Below are 14823 nucleotides of genomic sequence, written 5' to 3' on the forward strand. Positions count from 1 at the left end.
TATTTAAGGGGGTCATTTGTAAGTTTCCCTCCTCTTTTAAATTTTCTCTGAAGAGTAGCAACATGGGGGTCTCAAAACAACTCTCAAATGACCTGAAGACAAAGATTGTTCACCATCATGGTTTAGGGGAAGGATACAGAAAGCTGTCTGTTTCCATAGTTAGGAACATATTAAGGAAATGGAAGACTACAGGCTCAGTTCAAGTTAAGGCTCGAAGTGGCAGACCAAGAAAAATCTCGGATAGACAGAAGCGACGAATGGTGAGAACAGTGAGAGTCAACCCACAGACCAGCACCAAAGACCTACAACATCATCTTGCTGCAGATGGAGTCACTGTGCATCGTTCAACCATTCGGCGCACTTTACACAAGGAGATGCTGTATGCGAGAGTGATGCAGAGGAAGCCTTTTCTCCGCCCACAGCACAAAAAGTGCCTCTTAAGGTGGGCTAAAGCACATTTGGACAAGCCAGCTTCATTTTGGAATAAGGTGCCATAACAAGGGGCGTTATGCATGGAGGAAAAAGAACACAGCATTCCAAGAAAAACACCTGCTACCTACAGTAAAATGTGTTGGTTCCATCATGCTGTGGGGCTGTGTGGCCAGTGCAGGGACTGGGAATCTTGTCAAAGTTGAGGGACGCATGGATTCCACTCAGTATCAGCAGATTCTGGAGACCAATGTCCAGGAATCAGTGACAAAGTGTCACGGATGAGAGTGGGGGAAAATCCTCATCCGTGCGATGTTAGGGATAAGGAAGCTGCTAGGCCTGGACAACAGAATTAGGGAGCAGGTCACCTCCTAAAGCGTCCCTAACTCTGACCCTGACTCCTAACTGTATGAGCCAACCCAGATGGTAGGAGGGCTCATACTCAGGAACCTCGAGTCCCTACTAGCCCTCCAGAGATCCCTGGACTAGGAGCAGGGTAAGACTACCTGTTCCTCCTAGACACAGAGGAACAGGAGTCTCACTGGCCAAGCTGCAAGGAAAGGGGAACATCAACAGCATATGGATATGGCAGGCGAGTGAAACCACTTCCACACCTACCTGCCACAGACACACTGACTGGAACCCGTGCTCAATAGCTGTTATCCACACCAAACACAAAAGGACACAACATAAACTCACACAGGAAACCAGATCCATAACTGCAATGAGGTGAGACTCCACACAAACATAAGCATAACATTAATACATTAGTTTCATGACCACAAGGGTGGCCCTCACTGGATAGATGGCATCAGGATACCAGGAGGATGACTCCAGCATAACATGCCTGGAGTACCCCTCAGCTACAGGCTTCCAGCAGAGGCTAAGTAGCCACACCCACACAGACATACTAGGAAAGGAATTAACCCTTCCAACACCAGAAAAGGTAAGTGTCACTTAAAGGGGAAATGCACACATAACTTAAATCCCGTGCACACCAAACATACAAAGTGCACACCTACAAAGACAGGTTGCCAGTTGCAACCGCATGCACTTGACAGCAAGCTGCCTAGCAACCAGCTCAGGCTGCTATACTGCCAAATAACATCATGTTGCCAGCGGCAACCACACGTGAGGCATAATACTAACAGCCCTCACCTGTGATTGACAACAAGACCAGACCGCAGGCAACTGCATGCGGCTCAAGGAGTCACGACCATGACACAAAGCTGAAGCTGTGTCGGGGCTGGATCTTTCAACAAGACAACGACCCTAAACACTGCATCAGACCAGTGTAGTATTCTGATCTCATCATGTCTATCTTCATCGGCATATCTGGATAAAACCAAGAAAAAAGAGAAAGAAAATCTTTTAGAATATGGGTAATGAAAGAACATTAATAGTCCAAATACTAACTACCCAACACAGAATAGCATTAGTGGTCGGTCCAGAACAGGGGAGAAATAAGGGCAAGCCACAATCCTATCTAACCAATCCTACATTGTATTCTACATTTAGACCACTTGGTTTGAGAGAATTAAGTACATAGATCCACTCTAGTTCTTTTTTCTTCAACAGAGTGGATCTATTACCTCCTCGTCTTGGCATGGGTACATGATCAATTATATAACATTTAAGGTCCCTTTCAATATGTTTTATTTCAAGAAAATGTTTTGAGACCGGCAAGTCAGGGCGCTTCTTCCTAATGGATAATCTGTGGTTGTTGAGCCATGTTTTCAAGTCAGTGGAGGTTTCCCCCCACGTACAATAATTTACATGGGTAGGTAAGGACATACACAACATAACTTGAATTACAGTTTAAGTGGAACCGTATTGGATATTGCACCCCTGTATGAGGATGCAAAAAGCTTTTTCCTTTTATATAGCGACAATTTACACACCCAAGACATGGGAAACAACCAAGTCCCGCCGAAGTTATTGTGGTTTGTTCCACCATTCTGCTTGGGCCAACATCAACTCTTACAAGTTGATCACGCAAACTTTTTGTTCTACGATATGACATCAATGATAATGACTGAAATTCAATGACAGATTTGTGACAACCCTTTAATAAATTCCAATGTTTTTTTTATAATTTTGGAAATATCTATACTGTATTCCGTATAAGTAGAGATGAATGGAATTCTCTTAGTGTTGGCACGAATCAGCTTTTTAGAAAGTGTTGTATTATCTTGGTCATGGATTCTGTCCCCTTGTTGCTTTAAAAGTTTAGAAGGATAACCTCGATCCAGGAATTTGCCCACCATCACATTCAAAGTGTTGTTAAGCACCACTGGATCTGAGGTAATCCGCTGCGCCCTAACAAATTGTGAATAGGGTAAAGATTTGATCATAGATCTCGGATGGTTACTATTATACTCTAAAAGAGAGTTTTTGTCAGTTGGTTTAGTAAATACTTCTGTGCATAATTTGCCATCAGATAAAATAACCTTAGTGTCCAAAAACTGAATCTCTTTCTGGGAGTGCACAAGTGTAAACTGTAGAGTATCATCGATACTATTCAGAAAATCCTGAAACTCAAGTAATTGCGGCAAGGAACCTGTCCATATGAGGAAGATGTCCACATAACGCCACCACGCCAGTACATGACTGTAGTGGTGGGAGACGTAGACAACATCTTCCTCATAGACCCCCATATAGATATTAGCGTAGGTTGGGGCCACATTGGACCCCATCGCCACGCCTTGACGCTGTATGTACTGATCTTGAAACAAAAAGTAATTATACCGCAATGTTATTTCCAACAACGCCAGGATGAACTGGCATGCCTGTTCAGTAAATGAGGAATGTTGTAACATATGTGACACCGCTTTAAGCCCTTTGCAATGATCTATAAAGGTGTAAAGCGAAACTACCGTACATTGAATGATGCCAAAATGACATCATCTAAATGTGATATATTGATAGAATGCAGTTTATTCCAAAAATCTGATGTATCCAAAATATAGGAGTTTGCTCCAATGGCAAAATTACGTAATAACTTGTTGAGGAAGACAGAAATGTGGCTGAAAATTGAGTCAGAGCCAGACACTATGAGGAGTTAATGCACTAATTTTGTATTAGTCACATGATATGATGTAATCAGTTGTGGGTGTGTATATACACTGCTCAAAAAAATAAAGGGAACACAAAAATAACACATCCTAGATCTGAGTTAATTAAATATTCTTCTGAAATACTTTGTTCTTTACATAGTTGAATGTGCTGACAACAAAATCACACAAAAATAAAAAAATGGAAATCAAATTTTTCAACCCATGGAGGTCTGGATTTGGAGTCACACTCAAAATTAAAGTGGAAAAACACACTACAGGCTGATCCAACTTTGATGTAATGTCCTTAAAACAAGTCAAAATGAGGCTCAGTTGTGTGTGTGGCCTCCACGTGCCTGTATGACCTCCCTACAACGCCTGTGCATGCTCCTGATGAGGTGTTGGACGGTCTCCTGAGGGATCTCCTCCCAGACCTGGACTAAAGCATCTGCCAACTCCTGGACAGTCTGTGGTGCAACGTGACGTTGGTGGATAGAGCGAGACATGATGTCCCAGATGTGCTCAATTGGATTCAGGTCTGGGGAACTGGCGGGTCAGTCCATAGCATCAATGCCTTCGTCTTGCAGGAACTTCTGACACACTCAAGCCACATGAGGTCTAGCATTGTCTTGCATTGGGAGGAACCCAAGGCCAACCGCACCAGCATATGGTCTCACAAGGGGTCTGAGGATCTCATCTCGGTACCTAATGGCAGTCAGGCTACCTCTGGCGAGCACATGGAGGGCTGTGCGGCCCTCCAAAGAAATGCCACCCCACACCATTATTGACCCAATGCCAAACCGGTCATGCTGGAGGATGTTGCAGGCAGCAGAACGTTCTCCACGGCGTCTCCAGACTCTGTCACGTCTGTCACATGTGCTCAGTGTGAACCTGCTTTCATCTGTGAAGAGCACAGGGCGCCAGTGGCGAATTTGCCAATCTTGGTGTTCTTTGGCAAATGCCAAATGTCCTGCACGGTGTTGGGCTGTAAGCACAACCCCCACCTGTGGACGTCGGGCCCTCATATCACCCTCATGGAGAGTCTGTTTCTGACCGTTTGAGCAGACACATGCACATTTGTGGCCTGCTGGAGGTCATTTTGCAGGGCTCTGGCAGTGCTCCTCCTGTTCCTCCTTGCACAAAGGCGGAGGTAGCGGTCCTGCTGCTGGGTTGTTGCCCTCCTACGGCCTCCTCCACGTCCCCTGATGTACTGGCCTGTCTCCTGGTAGCACCTCCATGCTCTGGACACTACGCTGACAGACACAGCAAACCTTCTTGCCACAGCTCGCATTGATGTGCCATCCTGGATAAGCTGCACTACCTGAGCAACTTGTGTGAGTTGTAGACTCCGTCTCATGCTACCACTAGAGTGAAAGCACCGCCAGCATTCAAAAGTGACCAAAACATCAGCCAGGAAGCATAGGAACTGAGAAGTGATCTGTGGTCACCACCTGCAGAACCACTCCTTTATTGCGGGTGTCTTGCTAATTGCCTATAATTTCCACCTGTTGTCTATCCCATTTGCACAACAGCATGTGAAATTGATTGTCACTCAGTGTTGCTTCCAAAGTGGACAGTTTGATTTCACAGAAGTGTGATTGACTCGGAGTTACATTGTGTTGTTTAAGTGTTCCCTTTATTTTTTTGAGCAGTGTATATTGTTCACTATGTCCTGTTACTTTGCTTGAGAAAGGCTCTGGTATAGAGCTGAACCGTCGCTATTGCCACTGAGGTGAATAGTTTTTTTTAATTTTATTTCCTTCGAGTGCTGCCTTTTTCCTATATATATATATATATATATATATATATATATATATTTAACAACCCACTGTATATTGCCTAGGATGGTGTTGCATGGTTTTGATGACTGAAAGACTTGGAGAAATCCTGCTGCAGCAGCAACGCCATTGAGATGTATGGAACGGATTTTCAATTTGTGCACCAAATCTGCTTTAGGCCTCATACATATGGCCATGCCTTGTTTTGCGGAACGGAAGGTCTGGCCCCCAATAGACTAGTCGTATCCATGTTCTATTTTATTTTATTTGCGGGCATGGATCTGAGGTATGGAGTGCCTTCCGCCACTTTAGCGGCCCCACTGAAGTGAATAGGTCCACAGAGCCTAACAACGTTTGTGTGCATGAGGAATTAGGCTGAGGTCACATCTCCATTTATTTTCTGTTCTTCTGAGCAGTCAGAACGGAAAGTAAAAAACAAAAACGGATCCTGTGTTTTAAGCATCCATTAGACCCCTTTCACACAAGCGAGTTTTCCGCGCAGGTGCAATGCGTGATGTGAACACATTGCACCCACACTGAATCCTGACCCATTCATTTCAATGGGTCTGTGTACATATTTATTTTTTTCATGTATCAGTTCTGCTTTGCATGAAAAACGCAGCATGTTCTATATTCTGCATTTTTCACGCAGGCCTGGCCACATAGAAGTGAATGGGGCTTCAGTGAAAAACGTATTGCATCCGCAAGCAAGTACGGATGTAATGCGATTTTCACTGATGGTTGCTAGGAGGTGTTGTTTGTAAACCTTCAGGTTTTTGTTTTTTTATCACGCGCATGAAAAACGCATTGCACCCATGCGGAAAAAACAATGCAATCGCAGACAAAACTGACTGAACTTGCTTGCAAAATGGTGCAAGTTTCACTGAACGCATCCGGACCTAATCAGTCACGCTCGTGTGAAAGAGGCCTAAAGGTTTTCACCATACCTCATAATTAGGGATGAGCGAACTTGTGTTTCAAGATCGGTGTGCAAGGTTCAGGTTATGTAAGAATTCCGTTATGGATTCCGCTACCACAGACCATAGGCACAGATTGGAAGCACTACGAAGCACTTCTGATCCGTGCCTCCATACCGCAAAAAGATAGATTATGTTCTATCTTTGGCCATATGTTGCATTGTTCAAGTCAATGGGTCCACATCCGCAAGTGGACAGCACACGACCAGTGCCCATGCGTTGCAGATTTGCAAAACACAGATACCGGCCATGTGCATCCCGCATTGTGCAGAACCCTTGATAAGACAGTCCTATCCTTGTCGATAATGCAGATAATAGTAGCACGTTTTATTTTTTGCAGCACAGACACGGAATGCACACAGAGGCATAGCCATTTTTTTGCAGCCCTTTTAAAGAGGATGGTTTATACACAGTGCCTACTTTAAAAAACTTGCTGCAGTCTTAGCTGTACTTTTGTACAGTGGAGTAAATACAAAAGGCAATTATCCCACCAGGCGATATGTATATCTTTTCTAAGCTTTTCTCCCACATCTGAATTGTTGGAATGTAATGTTCTTGCATTTTCCCCCACTATAATGGTGTTACAATGACAACTCCAGAACACAAAAACATGATCTACAGATTCCAAAATAAATCAAAGATCTTGTACATATCAATGGTAAGTAGCATGAGGCTGTAAGTCATGAATCTGTGCCATCTCGTATATTTAACATATTTTATTACGCAGTAAACTAATTTCATAACCTGTCAATTTCTATAGTTAAAGAGGTTCTGCAGGCCATTTATATTTATGACCTACCCTCAGGATGGGTCATCAATATCTGATCAGCGGGGGTCTGACACCCAGCCAATCAGCTGTTTGAAGAAGAGGCGGCCATCCATGCGAGTGCTGCTTCCGGTTTATTAAACTACGCATCATCTTCTCTGGAACAGTGGTGTAGTGTAGTTACAAGTACTCGCTCCATTCAAGGGAATGGGGAAGAGTACTTGTCAACACACTGCACCACGGAGACGACAGCCAGTGTAATGAACAGGTAGCAGTACTAACACGGAGTGCCATATCCTCATCAAATAGCTGAGGATAAGTCATCAAAAATGGCCTACAGAACCCCTTTAATTAAGGGCAACTGTACAAGTTCTGGAATACGCACAGTTTTTCAGTACCAATTCCCATGAGGAAATGTCACAGCATAGTACACCTTGCAGATTTATTCTTTGTGAAAATTAACAGGCCGTGCGGATTATCAAATCCGCAGCATTTCAATACTGTTTGCAGTTTTAGCTGCGGATTTCACCATAGCCGCATCAAATCCGCACCAAATACAATGATTAGAAATTGTGGTTTTTGGTGCGGTTTGGGTGCAGAAACACACAAATCCGCACATAAATTCATGTGGATACTCTGTGCATTCACCTGCACCTGGGTGCAGGCATCCCAAGAGTGTCCCACTACGGGCATATGACACGTGGCTTAAAAATACAAGCCCTAAATTTAAAGTAGAGTCTAGAAAAGGAGCTTTTTTGTATAACTTTCCAGTAAAATCTCTTTCTCGCTCTTCATTGGGGGACACAGGAACCGTGGTATAGCTATGTCCTCTAGGAGGCGTTGACACTAGATAAAGTTGTTAGCTCCTCCCCTGGCAGCTATACCCCCTCCAGCCTGGAGAGAGAGCTTCAGTTTGTGTACAAGCAGTAGGAGAAGCAAGCAAACAAAAAAAAACATGGAACACAAACCATGCCAAAAGACTCAACGGGGTCCTAACCAACAACTGTGGCCGAACAACAATACTGGGTGGGTGCTGTGTCCCCCAATGAAGAGCGAGAAAGAGATTTTACTGGTAAGTTATACAAAAATCTCCTTTTCTCACCCATATTCATTGGGGGACACAGAAACCGTAGGATGTCCAAAAGCAGTCCACGGGGAGAGAAAAACCACAGACCCATGGAAGCAAGTGTCCCTGCTGGCATCTAAGAAACTGCCGCCTGCAAGACCATGCGGCCCAAGCAGCGTCCGCCGATGCATAAGTATGCACCTGGTAAAATTTTGTGAATGTGTGTAAGGAGGACCAGTAGCCGCGTTACACAACTGCGCAGCCGAAGCACGATTCCTCAGAGCCCAAGAAGCGCCCACCGCTCAGTGTAGCGAGCCGTGACACCTAAGGGCGGAACCCTGCTCCGGGTGCGGAATGGTACGGCATTTGCAGACCGAATCCATCGTACAATTGCCACCTTGGAGGCCGCCAATCCCTTGCGTGGACCCTCTGGATGAAAAAATAAATAAAATTTCAAAAAAGGGGTTCCGTACGCCGGAAGGGACTGGAGGCTGCCCATAATGATCAGAGCCCTGACAACGTCAATGACATAACTCTCTTCCCTAGGGTGTGAAGGAGAGGGACAGAGAAGGAAGGACAATTTCTTTATTGATGTGGAAGACAGAGACCACCTTCGGGAGAAAGAAGGAATGGGCCGGAGAACCGCCTTATTTGTGAAGACCCAAGAAGGGTTCTCTGCAAGAGAGCACCCCCAACTCGGACACCAGTCTGATGGATGTGATAGCCACAAGAAAAAAAAAAACTACCTTCTAGGACAGGAGCCGGAGAGATATCTCCCGCAAGGGCTCAAAGGGAGAAGACTGGAATGCTGAGAGAACTATATTCAGATCCCAAGGCGGTAAAGGACAGTACGGAGGAACCGTATGTGCCACTCCCTGAAGGAAGGTTTTCATGGGCATCAGGAGAACCAGAGGACGCTGGAAAGCTGCTCCAGGATAGAAGAGCCAACACCTGACCCATCAAGGAACTAAGGGCTAAACCAAGGTCCAACCCTGATTGTAGAAAGGATAGGACTGTAGTGAGAGAAAATAAAACTGAGTGAGGGAATGTCCCAGCTTTCACAGAAGCCCAGGAGGACCTCCAGGGCCTATAATAGATCCTGGGCGATGCAGGCTTCCTGGCCTGAATCACAGTGCGGATGACGTCCGCCGAAAACCCTCTCCACCCACATCAGAATGGCGGATTTCAATAGCCACGCCGTCAAACAAGACCCTAAATGCTGATGTAAGACCGGATCCTGTGAAGAAGGCCGTCTGAGTGGCAGTGACCAAGGGACATCTCCTAGAAGGAGAACGAGGTCGGCATACCACGCGCAACAGGGCCAATCCGGAGCGACTAGGATTTTTCGGAATGCCCTCCATCTGATCCTCCGTAGAACCCTGGGTAGGAGAGAAAACACATAAGGAGTGAGAACTCCCGCCAAGGAAATATCAGGGCGTCCATGCCGCATGCTTCCGGAACCCTTGCTCAGGAGAGAAAGGTGGGAAGCTTTCGTGTAGATACCGTTAGCACACCCGGACCAATGGAAGTAGTCCCTGTAGTAGGAGGGATGTGGAGGGCGCCACAGCCCACCAGTTGGGACCGGAGCGTGTCTGGAATGGAAGGCCACCAAACAAATACCCCGTGCAAATGCAGATGAGGGAAGATAGTAACGTAGGAACTACCAAGGCATGCGGGGTGGCTATGAACCATGAGCCAGAGGAGGAAAAAGACAGGAGAATAGGCTAGGTCTAGGCCCATTCCTCGTCTGAGACCGGCGCTATACAGAAGTAGCCAAGGATTAAGTGGCTGTGCAAAAAACTCCGCCTGAGGAGGAAGCCAAGCAAGGGGAGTCACACTGTATTGCTAGCCACATACCCCAGCAGAGGAGGGGGCCACCCGCAGAGGCAACCAAACTCAGTGCTAGAAGAGTCCATCACCTGACGAAAGAGCTAAGCAGTAAGAACCCAAGTATGTAGTGGTAACGCAATACCGCTCCCACAGTAGTAGCCAGCGCTTGCCCCGTCAGCACAAAACTGAGGGGGAGGCCCGAGACTATCCATAGAAGCCACGTACCGTACTGCTCCAGTTTAAGTAGAGATAACCTTAAAAACTCTACCTGGAAGGGCGCTGAACCGGAGCAACTGCCAAGCTAGCGCCAGGGTAGAACCCCTACCTGAGGGGATGTCCCACTGCAGCGACCACGAACTCGAGCATTAGCGAAAAGCTGCACCTGTGGAGAACACGCTGTAGTAGCTAAACTAGAGTGCCAGCATAACCACTTTCCCAGAGAAGGAGGAGTGGTGGATAGAGAATACAGAGTCAGTGAAACACTTGACTCGCTGGAATGTACTCACCATATATGTGCAATGGTGTAAGCACTACGTATTGATGCGGACAATATCATGACCGACTGGAACAATGGAGGCCCATGGAGATAGGGGTCTCTAGGACACAAAGTGATGCTAGGAAACCCCTCTGAGAAGACAGAGGATGTTATAATCATGCCCCAAACCAGCACCAAAAGAACAGGATACAATCAGGAATAGCCACCGTATCCACTGGCGGCACCCATATAGCACTAGAGTAAGAGTACCGGGCACCGTTGAGTACCAACTGTTGCCACGCTCCCTTGTGATATTAAGCGAAGGCACCTAGAGCCGTGGCGCAGTTGATTTGCAGCATCTGAAGATGTTTAGTTATTCCCCCACAAGTGGATCACTTCTGAAAGGGGGTAATGCAACAGAAGGCACAGAGATGGGCAACACTCCGCCTATGGAAGGATAGCGCGATAGTCAGATTACCCTACCTATGGAAGGTGGAATGCGTACGGCAAGTACTTAAGCCAGTGGTAGGGAAAATACCCCACCTAAGAAGGGGGGGTTAATGGCCACGGCGAGAACTAGTGCATATGTCGAGTACTGTACCCCGTGGGAGTGCAATTAGCACCTAAGTAAGGGGGTAATGCATACAGCACACCTTGTAACCAGTGAGAATGTCATCGCGCCACCTATGGAAGGGGCTAATGAATACGGCAGGTACTGAACCCAGTGGAGATGCAATTCCGCCACCTACAGAAGGGGGAATGTATAAGTCTGGCACTGAAACCAGTGTTATTGTACTTAGTCCACCTATGGCAGAAGACAATGTATAAGGCCAGTACTGTATCCTGAAGTAGTGCAATTACTCCGCCTATGGAAGGGGGTAATGCATACAAGTACTGCTGGCCCCCATAGACGCAATCTTGGGAGATTACTTCGGATTCATGTCAGGGTCTGAATCAGTGATTCTCCCCCCCAAAGGGACCCACTCCTGTGAGGGAGGGTACGTCTGAGCGTGACCCAGGGAGGAAGTGTGGAGATATTCGAGGAGAAAGATGACCTGCTGTGGTCCGCTAGCGCGTAGATCTACCTCTCAGAATCTTGACCCTGGCAGTTGCGGACTTATCAACCAAACTACCCAGGGGGTGGAATGGGAACTTCTAGAGGTCGCTTCACCAGATTCATCAATCAAACAACTCCAGAGGGTGGATTGCACAGGTGGAGAATCATCAACCAAACGACCCAGAGGGTGGATTGGGAAGTTCTGGTTGTCCCCCACTGGATTGCGCAGGGGGGAATTATCAACCAAACGACCCAGGAGGGTGGATAAGGAATGTCAGAGGTCCTTTATTGAATGCGCTGGTGGAAAATTATCAACCAAACGACCTGGAGGGTGGATTGGAAATACTTCAGTTGTCCTCAACGGGATTTGCGAAGGTGGAGAATTATCAACCAAACGGCCCCGGAGGGCGGATTGGGAACTATGAGAGGTCCTCCGTATCAGACATAGGACACGGGCCCAGTGTGGTACCACACAGACAGGTTGGTCCTGTGGTAGTGAGGGCTGAGGAGGGGGCCCGTATGGCATACATCTTTTTCATTTTTTTTAAAACTAAGATTCCAGCCTCAAGTGCACAAGAGGCAGGAAAGGGTTAAATTTCGCCTCATTACCTCCCTTGCACTAGGAGTAGAAGGGTTAAGGCCATTTTGAGGACGGGGGGCAGGCTCAGCATGCATCTGGGGGAGGGGTAGCAGGGCGGGAAGAATTTGCACCAGAGTGCCGGCCGAATTACATGGCAGTTAACCCCCTCCAGAGCACCGCGCCGGCGTCCGCTCGGAAAGGGGTGGATAATGGTGGTAGGTGCCGGCCCCAGGGATTCCTCCTGTCAGGGAGCGGGAGCCTTCTGCGCTTCCCTCTCTGCATGTTCTGGATATTCCACCAGGAAGGGGGAACAGCGGTGTGGTCGGCCTCCCGCAATTTGGAAGCGCCGGCCAGGGAATTCCACCGTATTAACCCCCCTATGTGCCGTTGTCCCGCTCCTGTGCCAGGGGGTTTGCCAGAGGGGGAGTGGGTGCTGGGCTATGCTGAAGCCCTGTGCCTGTTCGAAACTATTGCCACCAAGAGGGAGGGAGAAGATCAAACGACCCAGGAGGGTTAATACACGTCAGAATGGGCATACTTACCTAGTTCCGTGTACTCACCTCATCTTCATCCTCTTCTCCTGCCGCCATCATCACTCTTCCTCTTCTCCAGCAGGGTCACCCGTCTTCTGGAGAGATGCAGGGGAGCGAGGCTGCCCTGGTCCACCTTGTCTTCTTGTGGGGGAGGAGGCAGCGTGGCGGACCAACGCTGACGTGCTCCCCCGGGAGAACAGGGAGGCGGACCACTGTTTCCCACCTGAAAAGAAGGAAAATAATAAACTAAAATAAAAAAAACCTCCACGAGCTATTCTTGCCTCCTATTGACACTAGAAAACTGAAGCTCTCTCTCCAGGCTGGAGGGGGTATAGCTGCCAGGGGAGGAGCTAACAGCTTTTACTAGTGTCAACGCCTCCTAGAGGACATAGCTATACCCACTGTTTCTGTGTCCCCCAATGAATATGGGCGAGAAAGTAAAGTCAAGAGCCGTCCCATTTATTTGTGTAATCTTTGGCTGATCACCAGATATTGTATTATTACAAGGGACTCGGCCTCTTGCAGGATTTAGCCTTCTTGCTGTACTTTTCTATACAAAAAAAGGGGCAGAAAAACTACAATGTGCGACTTGCAAGCCATGTACCCTTTTGGACACTTACAATTTTTATCTAAGTAAACATACGCCACTCAACCAGAGTGATATTTCTATCAATGTGAATAGAAGTAAAACAAATTCTGCAGCTGCCAGGTCAGTTCACTCCAAAAGATTTTTGAGGCTCTGCATTCTTTCAACTACAGCTTGATGGCTGCCTTTCACAACATGATGTACCATACTTGGCTAAAGGGCCTTCAAGTACAGTCTTAATGGACAACAAAGCCCTAAGCAAGTTACAGTGCCTGTAAAATGTGGACTGATTAAACATTATGGTTGAGGGTTGTTGAAAGTGAATAAACATTACCATAAAAATAGAAAATACAGAATACTTTTTATCCTTCTAAATCTTCAAGTGTAATGCGAGAAAGTGTAAAAAGCTGGAAAAAGTCTTTAATGAAATAACCTTCTGCCATGCCAGAATTTTACAATAGAAAAGGGCATGAAATAACCATCAATTCCTTATGTACAATATAGCATACATGCATACTCCATGTCTGAACAAAAACATATATACATACACATGGACATGCAAATACATTTATATACAAACAGTGGAACCAACTTAGTTAAAAAAATATAGTGGGTAACATCTGCAAGTAAAAGACTGTTTTACAAAGATGCTTAAAGGGGTTGTCTCACCTAAGCAAATGGCGTTTATCATGTAGAGGAAGGCACTTAATAATGTATTGTGATTGTCCATATTGCTTCCTTTGCTGGCTGGATTCATTTTTCCATCACATTATACACCGCTTGTTTCCATGGGGTTACGAGAACCTTGCAATTCAGCAGTGGTGGCCCTGCTTGCACACTATAGGAAAAAGCTTCAGGAAGCGCTTTTTCCCCATAGTGTGCAAGCACGGCCACTGCTGATGAATTGCAGGGTGGTCATAACTCCTGGATACGAGCAGTGTATAATGCGATGGAAAATGAATCCAGACAGCAAATTACACAATATGGACAATCACAATACATTAGGAAGTGCCTTGTATTAACTTTCTCTATATGATAAATGCTATTTGCTGAAGTGAGGCAACCCCTTTAAAGCCTATAGTTACTTGAACTACAGACTGCAGGACTGAGATGTGCAGAAGTGAAACGGCCCCTTTATCTCTATGCACACACCTGTATTCTGTTTATATCCCAACAATATAGTCCACCAAAAGTAGACATATCTTCAGTTTAAAAAGGGATGTATGGATGAGTCCAGGCTCTAGTGAAAAAAAAAAAGTAGGTACACCTCATCATATTAGGGATGTTTGGCTTCCATGTTCCGCTTTGAGAGCTGGATGATAAATACAAATTTTTAGTCAGAGTCACTGCTACTACTGGAGGAATCGGTCGACATTACTTCCACATCATCTTCATTCTCCTTGTTGGGCCCTAAAGATTCCATTAGGAAGTCATTGCTGTGGTTTGGAGGTAGCATATTCATTGAAATATCATTGGACTGCCATGGATATTGTGGAGCCAGGACATCTAAAAATGCAAAAAGACAAATCTAAAAAGTCAAATACAGAACATTACTGTGCTACATTTACCAAGTGCTACCAAGACCTAAAAACAAATGGCTTTCCACGCTAAAATAAATCAAATTTTATTTACACTACCTCTTTATCCTGTCTTTGTATGGGGAAGCTATAGTAATCCTTGAATTTCATGCTAT

At 46.1% G+C, this 14823-nt stretch overlaps 1 protein-coding gene across 1 annotated transcript in view; it reads right to left on the bottom strand.

Annotated features, from left to right (window-relative positions):
* Nucleotides 1–14267: 14267 nt before the first annotated feature.
* Nucleotides 14268–14823, bottom strand: part of MED4 (mediator complex subunit 4) — a 29768-nt gene continuing 29212 nt past the window's right edge. The window contains exon 7 of the mRNA XM_040422082.1: nt 14268–14636. Within this exon, the coding sequence (XP_040278016.1) occupies nt 14464–14636 (173 nt within the window). The 3' untranslated portion in view covers nt 14268–14463. The remainder of the gene's footprint in view (nt 14637–14823) is intronic.

The sequence above is a fragment of the Bufo bufo genome, chromosome 3, assembly GCF_905171765.1.
Source record: "Bufo bufo chromosome 3, aBufBuf1.1, whole genome shotgun sequence".
In the NCBI taxonomy this organism is placed as follows: Eukaryota; Metazoa; Chordata; class Amphibia; order Anura; family Bufonidae; genus Bufo; species Bufo bufo.